The following is a 12,980-nucleotide window of genomic DNA, read 5'->3' as shown; positions in this document are numbered from 1 at the left end:
AACTGTGCTCATTATATGACAGGTCTGAGATAGATTGATGAATGTCAGTTGGGCAATGGCAGTCATGGGTGACCCTTTTGGGCTTATAGTTCTGTTTATTGTGGAGATTAATTTTGAGTCTTTGTGATTGGAACCACAATGCGCACTGAGAACAAATCGTTGTCAGGGAATCAGGCAAAAGTCAGAGAATGTTGCTATAGATGAGGAAAGGATAAGGCAGCATTTGACATCAGGAACCTGCAGAATTAGCGATTTGCTAATAAATTATTGGACGCTGCATGGACAGGATGTGGCAAAGACAGGACAGGGATTGGCTGTGCTCCTAGTCAGGATCAGAATAGGTCAGCAGCTTGCAATCAGAACAGAATTCAGAAATAGAAGTCACTTGCAGAACCACTGATGGACAGACTGAGAAGGTGACTTCCACAGGACAGGTCCATATAAAGGGGATACTGTGTGACATCACACATGCCTTGAGGTAGTTATCCAGGTTAGCATGAAGCGAACTCTCTTAAACCTCCAGAGAGGCAGACTTCTGTATTTGCACCATACTGCCAGCCTGTGTGTATCATCCCACAACGCCTAAACATTCAGTGCAACATTCCCCGTACAAACCCTGATATAGTCTAGTTAGATGGGATTTACAAAAAGTATAAACCAAACCACATGCATTTGTGCTGATTGGGAGGTTGGATATTTAAAGGAACATTAAGTTGTTTCCTCTGTTGCATCTAATATAGTGTATTTTTTTTTTTTTTTTTTAAACGGATATCTCTCTACTAAGAAAAAAATTATCACTATTGTCCACCAATGAAGTAGTGGGAGTTCTAATTATCAGCCAGTGAGCAATCAGTCCTTCAGGCCCAGTTGTACACAAATGCTCAGTTCCTGATAGTTTAAAAATCAAAATAAATAGCTTTACCAGAACATTTTTGCATGAAAAATATATTTCAATATGTTTAAATTGCACATTTCATATCCCGCAAATAGACATCTTTGGAGTTTTATTGCACATTTAAATGAACTGGATTAACTGTCAGCTCAAACAGTAATTAGGAAAACTGTAATTCACCTCTAACCGACTGACAAACAAGCCATTAAATGAATAAGTGAAATACTCTTCCATGCTGACCTTCTGATTATAGGTTTATTTAGTGAGCCCATTCCGTCCCGAGAGCCACTGTATGTAGAACTCATGTGCTGTATTAGAACCTTCAGTATGCAGTTTTGGATTCACATTTAATGTTTTTGTTTCTTTCACAGGAGAATCTGCAGAAGTTGGTTCAGATCGAATACAGTGTCCAAGGGCAAAGAAGCCTTGTGCAGCCTGGCCGGGTGTGTGTCTGATCTGTTCCCTGAAGAGCAGTTATTGGGCTGTAGTACAACCTAGGTTTTATTATTTGTACCATCTAAACTAGATAATACAAATCCATGTGACACAATCACCTCCTTTATCTAAATTTAGCAAATTCCTTTCTGAAAACATCTGTATCTACAGATAGACTGTGATTTATCAGATTAGGATTTGACCTTCTAAACTATGTTTTCGTTACTGATTTTTTTTTTTTTTTTTGGGAACTCGAAAACCAATATGCTTATTTAATTGTAAGAGTGTTTTTTTTTTTTTTTGTGGTTCATTTATTATATTAACTAAAGAACATTTTTACTTGCATGATTTTATTTCTTTATTCGATTGCGCTTAAAGTGCTATTAGCAATCAGGTCAGATAAAGTCCTAGAACAAATAATTCTCAAGTAATGTCTAGGCAGCGCAGAGAATTATTGATATTATTTAGTTATAGTGCACTAATATACTCTGAAGCATTTCCCATATATGAGCTGCACAACTAATACACAGTGGCATGAAAAGCTTAGGCTTCTCTGGGAACTACTTGTGTGAGGGAAACCCCTGATAAAATGTAAAGGGGTGATCACCTGTGAAAGGACGCAGTCACCCTTAGAAACCAGACGCTTAAGCCTAGATTACAAGTGGAGCGCTAAATTATTGCGCTCCCGCAAATGGCAAATTTGCCCGTTTGCAGGAGCGAGATAATTAATCAGCCATTACAAGTGGCTGCTTATTGCTACTGAAAGCTTGCGGTAGCAATTAGCCCTTATAAAATTAACCAGAGATCGGTGTGTGTTCCCAGTAAATATATATGTATATACACATAACACATAAATATATATGTATATACACATACTAACACACAAATATATATGTATATACACATAGTAATTTTCAAAGAACAAGAGAGCACCAACGCCGTTAAGTAAAACAAAATTCTTTATTTCAAAAGGTTAAAAAATGTTACAGGACAGCAGTACCCTGTAATTAGTTAGATCAAGTGTAGAAAAATTGGCTTACGCGTTTCAGCATATAGCCGTAGTCATAGCCTGTCATTTTGTAATACACTTCGGTTTAAAAAAGTACTGCCTAAAATATTATTGGTTATCCAAACTCCACCTCTAACTAATTAGCCAATGCCAGGTTGGGATTTTGTTGTTAGTGTTCAGCACAGTCATTGATTGCGAAAACATATGTACACAATAAACCCTATTAACAGGGCATATGTGCTGACAAATAACAAAACAAAACTCAATATGAAAGATACATTGTGGATATAAGTGAATGATGTATTCTAAATAAACTGTGTGTCCTATTACCCTCCGTTAAGCTATGTTGCTATTATAGTGGGTAAGTTAGTATTACTCTCTTGTAACATATCCCTAGTTACTCTCAATCCTTGTTGGAGTATAGCAACCATTATATATAGTAGTTGGTTGCTTGATACAATATACAAAATACTCGGTTAGTAAGGATAGGTACAATGTAACATAGTTAACTATTAGATTTCTTTGTTTTAATATTTGTGGGAAATTGTTATAAGAAAGATATAGAATAGATAGGATGTTATAATTCTAAAAATGTCTGAGTATAATGGGAAAGGGGTGATTCTATGTTATCACTGTTTTGACTAGAGAGAAATTATTATATGAATATAAATAACAAGGACCTCAAAGGAATGGAATACTGTCTTCTTTCTTGTTCAGACTATAAAAATAATTGACACAGTTACCAAATTTATTCCCAGTAATTTATCAAGTCGTATTTGGAGTTCAGACCCTCTGGATATCGTGTTCTGAGTCTGAACATCCAAAATGCTTCTCTTTTAGCCAACAATTTCTCAATATTACCTCCTCTTTTGGGAAGTTTTACTTTTTCTATCGCACACCATCGCAAGGTGTGTATAGATCCCTTGTGTCTGTTTTTAAAGTGACATACCAATGGAGTGCTAGACTTTCCTCTTGTGATGGTTGATAGATGTTCCCTTATTCGGGATTTTATGTCTCTAGAGGTGAGACCTATATATTGCATTCCACATTCTATGCAATATAGTAGATATACAACCTCTGTAGACATACAGTTCATACATGACTTTATCTTAAAAGTTTCTCCTGTCACATTGGAGGAGAAAGTTTTTGTTCTAGTCAAATGTTCACATGGTTTACATTTATTATGCCCACAGGGGGTACATACCATTATTGGTTAACCATGAAGAAGATCTGGCAGTCTCAGTTTTTAGCATTGTTGGGGACAGCAGTGATCCCAATGTTGGACATTTTTTGGAGCTGCATCTAATACCTGTTTTGACAACTTCCACCAGTTTTTCATCAGCTTCCAAAATATGAAAGTGTTTCTTAATTATATTTACAATCTCAGGATATTGATTGCTATAATTGGTGGTAAAGTTGACCCCCTTAAACATTTCTTTGCCTGTGCCTTTTTCAGTTAGTAGGGATGACCTATTTATTTTGTCTACTTCTTTTCTCGCTTTCCTGATTACCATATTGGAATACCCCCTCTCTTTGAGTCTGTTTTCCAAAGCAATTGCTTCCTGTGAGAAATCACTTTCAAGAGTACAATTTCTCTTCAGGCGAATGAATTCACCTTTAGCTACCGCATGAGCTGTGTGCTTCGGGTGACAACTCTTACCATGAAGCAATGAGTTGCCTGTTATTGCTTTTCTATAGATCTTAGTAACAACCTGTTTGTCATGAATGCCTTTAAGAGTCACATCTAGATAGTTAATTTCATCAAGACCAGTTTCAAAAGTGAATTTTAAACCTATTTGATTCTCATTCAGTCTATTGACAAATTTTACCACATCCCCTGCCTCCCCTTTCCATATAAAGAGGAGGTCATCAATGTATCTTACATACAAGAGGATGTCTTTTTTGTATTCATTTCCATCTCCAAAGATATGGAACTGCTCCCACCAACCTAAAAATAGGTTGGCATATGAGGGGGCAAATTTTGCCCCCATAGCAGTTCCACATCTTTGGAGATAGAAAATATCCTGGAATTGGAAAAAGTTATGGGAAAGTAAAAAACCGTGTAACTCTGATGATATATTTCTGAAAATCCAATGAGAATTCTGTGTAGTATTTCAAGAAAAATTCTATTGCTCTTATACCATCGTCATGGGGTATCGAGGAGTATAACGCCACTGCATCCACAGTGACCCAACAATAGTTCTTACTCCATTTTGTGTTTTTCATTATATTCAATACAGATTTGGTATCCCTGATGTAAGAGGGTAGAGTCTTTACTAGTGGATTTAAGATAGAATCTAGCCACTTTGAGAGATTTTCAAAGATTGACCCAATTCCACTTACTATTGGGCGTCCCTGGACGTTGTCCAAAGATTTGTGCACCTTTGGAAGGTGGTGGAACTGGGGTATTTTAGGATGTCTACATACAGACATAATGCTGTCTCATTATCAATACACCCCCAGCTCTACACCATCGTCCAATAGGTGACCAAGTTCCTCTGCAAATTGTTTAGTGGGATCCTTTCGTAGAACAGAATAATTGGCCCTGTTGTTCAATTGTCTCATTGCCTCATCTATATACATAGATTTATCCATTACCACTACTGTGCCGCCCTTATCTGCATTTTTGATGATTATATTATCATCTTGTTGCAGTGTCTTTATAGCCATTCTCTCTTTAAGAGAGATATTGTGTTTGGGTGCACTGTTATTGGTTTTCAAATTAATGAGATCTCTCTCTATTCTTGAATGAAAGGTTTCAATTATGTCCCCCCTTGATTGAATGGGATAAAATTTAGATTTAGATTTCATATGTATTCCCCTTGTAATGTTACCTTCATCATTAGTTGTCTCCATTCTTAGTTCATCTAGAGTTGTTACATCACATGTTTCTAAGAAACTAAGTCTATTTGAACTATCACTAATATTGATGTTTGTAACAGGAATGTCTTGGCAGGTATTATCCTGTCAGAGAAATGTTTTTTTAAAGTGATGTTTCTCACTAATCTATTTACATCTATCATTGTTTGAAATATATCAAACCTCTCAGTGGGGGCAAAAGTTAAACCCAGACTCAATACTTTTATTTGTTCTTTACTTCAATATTTTCTTAGAAAGGTTAATTACATTCCCTATTTGTATTTGCTGGTGGCCTTCTGTCCTCTCAATTGATACCTGTCCTTTGACTTGTGTTGTGGCCCTGGAACTGCTGATAGTGCTGGATCCCTGGGAAAAACCTGTTCTATATCAGAAGAGTGTGACCCTTGCATATTAGTGGCTGTAGGACTCTGTTTTTTGTTACTATTCTTGTTAGGATTTTGTCGTTGTTCTTTTGGTCTAACTACTAATGGTTCTGAAACTTGCACAGTGTTAACATTTTTAAGTATTCCTACAATGGAGTCATGTTGTCCCTCACTACCAGAGGGATCTATCTTCAGAGGAATAATCAGGTTCGCTGTCTGAAAATGACACTGTCTTTCCTAATTTATTAGATTGTGTATTTTTGTTTTTATTCTTATTTTTGTTGTTGTTTCTACCCTTACTAGGAATAATTGGATCTCTGTCTGAAACTGGCCCTTTGTTTTTATTCCAAATATAAACAGTTTTTGTGTCATAGTCTTCCTTATCCCTAAGATACTTGGAATGTTTGTTTTCCATTACTGCTCGCTTATTAGTGGCTAGTGTCTGCCTAAGTAAATCATCATATTAGAGAAAATTCACATCATCCATTCTTTGTTCATTTCTAACTGTAAAATATCAATTTCTTTTCTACATGCAATAACTGATTTTTCTTGTAATTGACAAGCCAACAACATTAATCTGGATGCACATTCTGAGAGGATTTCATTCCAAGGTCTACAAAGTCAGTGTCATTCACATCCACTTCGAAAGTAGGAAATTTATAGACTCTCAGTCCTCTGGGTATCATTTTCATTTGAATGTACTTTTCTAAAGTCCAGAGATCCCATTGCAGCCTTGTTTCTTTTAATAGCAAATTCTCCATGCAATCAAACAGGTTGCCAAGGGTTAAGATGCCTTTGTCGTTAGAAAAGATTAGTTCACAGTCCACAGTGTTAGCATTTCTGTCAGATGCCGGCATAAGTGAGAAAAAGTTAGGGTTACTGCTGTCCATGTCTATATATATAGTCGCAAAAAATAGTCTTGCTGAGGTGTTTGCCAAGACACCTAAGAATAATTTCAAGTAACAAATGTAGGTAGCAAGAGTATTCACTGTAAGTTTGTCCTGTACGCTAATAGTTGCGTTGTGTTAGTGAAGCTTCTTAGCCTTAAGGTACAGTTAGGATGGCGGTCTTAGAGCAACTAATTAATAGTATGGTAATCAGTCCTGTTTATCAAACAGCAGATACACTGTTTACACAAAGTTCATAGGTGGGTCGGTATGTAGCGGACACAAGCTCATGTGCTGGCTGTAACAAACAAATCCCAAAATTTGGGCTCGTCGGCCCTCCCGGATAAATGCAGTTATCAAGCGCTGTGCACCATACAGAGATATATTGCCACGGCAGGCCCTCGCTACATACCTGTTCCCATACTTCAGTTCCGTGTCAGGATCCTTCTCTAGGTAGCGTGTACGGGTGTTTGCCGGAGACTCGCAGGGAAACCAGGTTCCGCTCCTTGACCCTTCCACTTGCTTACGCTCCTGAGCCCCAGATTCCTCTGTTCGATCCAACTTGCGGTACGTCAATGACGTCACGGACAGGTGTGTGCTTGCCAGCCAATCCTATTGCGACTTCGATAGACCTGATTCGGCGTGGTGCAAATGGCAAGTAGATAATTTTCAAAGAACAAGAGAGCACCAACGCCGTTAAGTAAAACAAAATTCTTTATTTCAAAAGGTTAAAAAATGTTACAGGACAGCAGTACCCTGTAATTAGTTAGATCAAGTGTAGAAAAATTGGCTTACGCGTTTCAGCATATAGCCGTAGTCATAGCCTGTCATTTTGTAATACACTTCGGTTTAAAAAGTACTGCCTAAAATATTATTGGTTATCCAAACTCCACCTCTAACTAATTAGCCAATGCCAGGTTGGATTTTGTTGTTAGTGTTCAGCACAGTCATTGATTGCGAAAACATATGTACACAATAAACCCTATTAACAGGGCATATGTGCTGACAAATAACAAAACAAAACTCAATATGAAAGATACATTGTGGATATAAGTGAATGATGTATTCTAAATAAACTGTGTGTCCTATTACCCTCCGTTAAGCTATGTTGCTATTATAGTGGGTAAGTTAGTATTACTCTCTTGTAACATATTCCCTAGTTACTCTCAATCCTTGTTGGAGTATAGCAACCATTATATATAGTAGTTGGTTGCTTGATACAATATACAAAATACTCGGTTAGTAAGGATAGGTACAATGTAACATAGTTAACTATTAGATTTCTTTGTTTTAGTAGTAACACATAAATATATATGTATATACACATAGTAACACATACATATATATGTATATACACATAGTAACACATAAATATATACAGTATGTATATACACATACTAACACATAAATATATATGTATATACACATACTAACACATAAATATATATGTATATAACCATACTATCACCATAAATATTTATGTATTTACACATAGTAACACATAAATAAATATGTATATACACATACTAAAACATACAGTATATATATATATATATATATATATATATATATATACAGTATATATATATATAATATATGTATAATACACATATTAACACATAAATATATATTTGTATATACACATAGTAACACATAAATATATATGTATACACACAGAGTAACACATAAAATATATATGTATATACACAGAGTAACAAATAAATATATATGTAATATACACATAGTAACACATAAATATATATTGTATATACACATAGTAACACATAAATTTATATGTAAATATACACATAGTAACATAAATATATTGTATATACACATTCTAACACATAATATATATGTATAATACAAATAATAACACATATACATATATATGTATATAAACATAATAACACATAAATATATATATGTATATACACATACTAACACATAAATATATATGTATATACACATACTAACACATAAATATATATGTATATACACATGGACTAACACATAAATATATATGTATATACACATACTAACACATAAATATATATGTATATACAAATAATAACACATATACATATATATGTATATAAACATAATAACACATAAATATATATATGTATATACACATAATAACACATAAATATGTATGTACAAGTATATATACATACTAACACATAAATATATATATATATATCTACACACATAGTAACACATATATGTGTATATACACATATTAGCACATAAATATACTGTGTATGTATATCTGCATATTCATATATATATATTTAATTGCTGCTATCGCTGTGTGACTTACCGCCTTCGCTGGCGCTAAAGTTCCGATGACGTCTATGACGGCATTAGAACAAGGCTCCCATAGGTGAGCTCGCATTTGCATTGCGCCTTACTTGTAATACCAGCTCACATTATCGTGGCGCTGGTAATACAAAGTGGAGCACTATATTGCTTTTATGAAAGCGATATATAGTGCTCCACTTGTAATCTAGCCGTTAATTTGCATGCAGGTTTTATTAAGATCTGTCTTATTTCCCATGTCTGTCACGTTATCTTGAAGACGCTTTAGTGCCGCTCACTGATGGGTTTATTCTTATTTTGTCTCCATTGCGCTAACAAGTATTAGAATTTTTGGTTTCTCAGATTAAGGTGGAAATTTGTGCACGAAACAACCTTAAAAAAAATTCTTGTTATAAATCAAAATGCTTTTCACTTTCAGTTGCGGTTCTAAAATTGATGTTTACCTTTATTCCTTTAGGAGTTTGTGAAAGAGGGAACATTAATGAAAGTATCTGGGAAAACCCGGCACCCGCGGCATCTTTCTTGGTAAAAGACATTTTAGTGTCACTATAGACAAGGGCAGCAAAGACAATTATTTGCTGAACTTCACACAACCAATAATAATTAAATCCACAATATCTTCATTTACCTCATATGGTGTTGGCTTTCTATAGAGTTTCTGACCAGGCTGTTTCATCAGCCTCCTCACATGGTTTGGATTACCGCTGTGTGCCATAAACTGGCTCAGCCAATTATTTAGCCAAAATCAACTTTAACTTTTACAAACAGTATTACATTAAAACCTATTGACAACATCAAAGTAAATGTGTGTTTGTTCTTTAAAGGGACACTGAACCCACATTTGTTTCTTTCATGATTCAGATAGAGCAGCAATTTTAAACAACTTTCTAATTTACTCCTAGTAGAATTTTTTATTCGTTCTCTTGGTATCTTTAGTTGAAAAGCAGGAATGTAAGCTTAGGAAGTCAGCCCACTTTTGGTTCAGCTGATTGCTGATTGGTGGCTGCATTTAGCACAAGTCAAAGACAGCCCAGATTGTTATGTTCATTCCCCACAATGCCTGATACAGAGATGCCGTCACTGAAATACCAAATGGGTTAATGGCGTCTGTGTTTTGTAATTGTACAAAGTTTGTGATGCAATTTGTATATGTTGCTTCATGTTGCGCTGCACATTCTTGGCCAGATTACAGTTTAAGCGCTTATTTAGCGATTTTGCTAGAGGTGCTAATTGCTCTAGAAGAAAAGTTGTGCGCGTCGGGTATTATGGAGTTGAAAGTAAAAAGTTGTTGCTCTTGCACTAACCAGACGTGTGCAAGATAACCTATTTTTCCCCATAGAAGTCAGTGGGGGAAAACCTAACGTATATCATACATACAGTATCTCACAAAAGTGAGTACACTCCTCACGTTTTTGTTAATATTTTATTATATCTTTTCATGTGACTACATTGTAGCAAAGTTTAATTTCTTTAGTGTTAAGTAGTGAGTGCACAGCCTGTATAACAGTGAGAGGCCTAGATTTGGAGTTCGGCGGTAGCCGTCAAAACCAGCGTTAGAGGCTCCTAACGCTGTTTTAGGCTACCGCCGTATTTGGAGTCAGTGATTAAAGGGTCTAACGCTCACTTTTCAGCCGCGGACTTTTCCATACCGCAGATCCCCCTACGCCATTTGCGTAGCCTATCTTTTCAATGGATCTTTCTAACGCTGGTATTTAGAGTCGTTTCTGAAGTGAGCGTTAGAGCTCTAACGACAAGATTCCAGCCGCCTGAAAATAGCAGGGAGTTAAGAGCTTTCTGGCTAACGCCGGTTCATAAAGCTCTTAACTACTGTACCCTAAAGTACACTAACACCCATAAACTACCTATGTACCCCCTAAACCGAGGTCCCCCCACAACCGCCCGCCACTGCGATTAAAATTTTAACCCCTAATTCTGCCGACCGCCACCTACGTTATACTTATGTACCCCTAATCTGCTGCCCCTAACCCCGCCGACCCCTGTATTACAGTTTATTAACCCCTAACCTGCCCCCCCCACAACGTCGCCGCCAGCTACTTAGAGAATAATTAACCCCTAATCTTCCGACCGCAAAGCGCCGCCACCTACGTTATCCCTATGTACCCTAATCTGCTACCCCTAACTACCGCCGACCCTATATTATATTTATTAACCCCTTAACTGCCCCCCTCAACGTCGCGACACCTGCCTACACTTATTAACCCCTAATCTGCCGAGCGGGACCTGAGCGCTACTATAATAAAGTTAATTAACCCCTAACCCGCCCTCACTAACCCTATCATAAATAGTGGATTTAAACTCCCTAATCTGCCCTCCCTAACATCGCCAACACCTAACTTCAATTATTAACCCCTAATCTGACGACCGGAGCTCACCGCAATCTAATAAATTGATTAACCCTCTAAAGCTAAGTCTAACCCTAACACTAACACCCCCCCTAAGTTTAAATATAATTTAAATCTAACAAAATAAAATTAACTCTTATTAAATAACTTATTCCTATTTAAAGCTAAATACTTACCTGGAAAATAAATCCTAATATAGCTACAATATAAATTATAATTTATATTATAGCTATTTTAGGATTAATATTATTTTACAGGCAACTTTGTAATTATTTTAACCAGGTACAATAGCTATTAATATAGTTAAGAACTATTTAATAGTTACCTAGTTAAAATAATAACAAATTTACCTGTAAAATAAATCCTAACCTAAGATATAATTAAACCTAACACTACCCTATCAATAAATTAATTAAATAAACTACCTACAATTACCTACAATTAACCTAACACTACACTATCAATAAATTAATTAAACACAATTGCTACAAATAAATACAATTAAATAAACTAGCTAAAGTACAAAAAATAAAAAAGAACTAAGTTACAAAAAAATAATAAAATATTTACAAACATAAGAAAAATATTACAACAATTTTAAACTAATTACACCTACTCTAAGCCCCCTAATAAAATAACAAAGCCCCCCAAAATAAAAAATTCCCTACCCTATTCTAAATTAAAAAAGTTACAAAGGCTCTTTTACCTTACCAGCCCTGAAGCAGGGCCCTTTGCGGGGCATGCCCCAAGGATTTCAGCTCTTTTGCCTGTAAAAAAAAACATACCATACCCCCCCCAACATTACAACCCACCACCCACATACCCCTAATCTAACCCAAACCCCCCCTTAAATAAACCTAACACTAAGCCCCTGAAGATCTTCCTACCTTGTCTTCACCATACCAGGTTCACCGATCCGTCCTGGCTCCAACATCTTCATCCAACCCAAGCGGGGGTTGGCGATCCATCATCCGGTGCTGAAGAGGTCCAGAAGAGGCTCAAAGTCTTCCTCCTATCCGGCAAGAAGAGGACATCCGGACCGGCAAACATCTTCTCCAAGCGGCATCTTCAATCTTCTTCCATCCGGTGCGGAGCGGGTCCATCTTGAAGCAGGCGACGCGGGATCCATCCTCTTCTTCCGTTGTCTCCCGACGAATGACGGTTCCTTTAAGGGACGTCATCCAAGATGGCGTCCCTCGAATTCCGATTGGCTGATAGGATTCTATCAGCCAATCGGAATTAAGGTAGGAATTTTCTGATTGGCTGATGGAATCACCAATCAGAATGAAGTTCAATCCGATTGGCTGATCCAATCAGCCAATCAGATTGAGCTCGCATTTCTATTGGCTGTTTCCGATCAGGCCAATAGAATGCGAGCTCAATCTGATTGGCTGATTGGATCAGCCAGTCGGATTGAACTTCATTCTGATTGGCTGATTCCATCAGCCAATCAGAAAATTCCTACCTTAATTCCGATTGGCTGATAGAATCCTATCAGCCAATCGGAATTCGAGGGACGCCATCTTGGATGACGTCCCTTAAAGGAACCGTCATTCGTCGGGAGACAACGGAAGAAGAGGATGGATCCGCGTCGCCTGCTTCAAGATGGACCCGCTCCGCACCGGATGGAAGAAGATTGAAGATGCCGCTTGGAGAAGATGTTTGCCGTCCGGATGTCCTCTTCTTGCCGGATAGGAGGAAGACTTTGGAGCCTCTTCTGGACCTCTTCAGCACCGGATGATGGATCGCCAACCCCCGCTTGGGTTGGATGAAGATGTTGGAGCCAGGACGGATCGGTGAACCTGGTATGGTGAAGACAAGGTAGGAAGA

The 12,980-nt window shown here is 36.9% G+C and overlaps 1 protein-coding gene across 1 annotated transcript in view; it reads left to right on the top strand.

Annotated features, from left to right (window-relative positions):
- FGD5 (FYVE, RhoGEF and PH domain containing 5) overlaps positions 1 to 12,980 on the top strand; it is a 487,598-nt gene that overhangs the window by 295,535 nt on the left and 179,083 nt on the right. The window contains exons 11-12 of the mRNA XM_053720678.1: positions 1,264 to 1,335; positions 9,245 to 9,312. Of these exons, the coding sequence (XP_053576653.1) occupies positions 1,264 to 1,335; positions 9,245 to 9,312 (140 nt within the window). The remainder of the gene's footprint in view (positions 1 to 1,263; positions 1,336 to 9,244; positions 9,313 to 12,980) is intronic.

The sequence above is a fragment of the Bombina bombina genome, chromosome 7 (genome assembly GCF_027579735.1).
Source record: "Bombina bombina isolate aBomBom1 chromosome 7, aBomBom1.pri, whole genome shotgun sequence".
Taxonomy (NCBI): Eukaryota; Metazoa; Chordata; class Amphibia; order Anura; family Bombinatoridae; genus Bombina; species Bombina bombina.
This window is presented reverse-complemented; position numbering and strand designations above follow the sequence as displayed.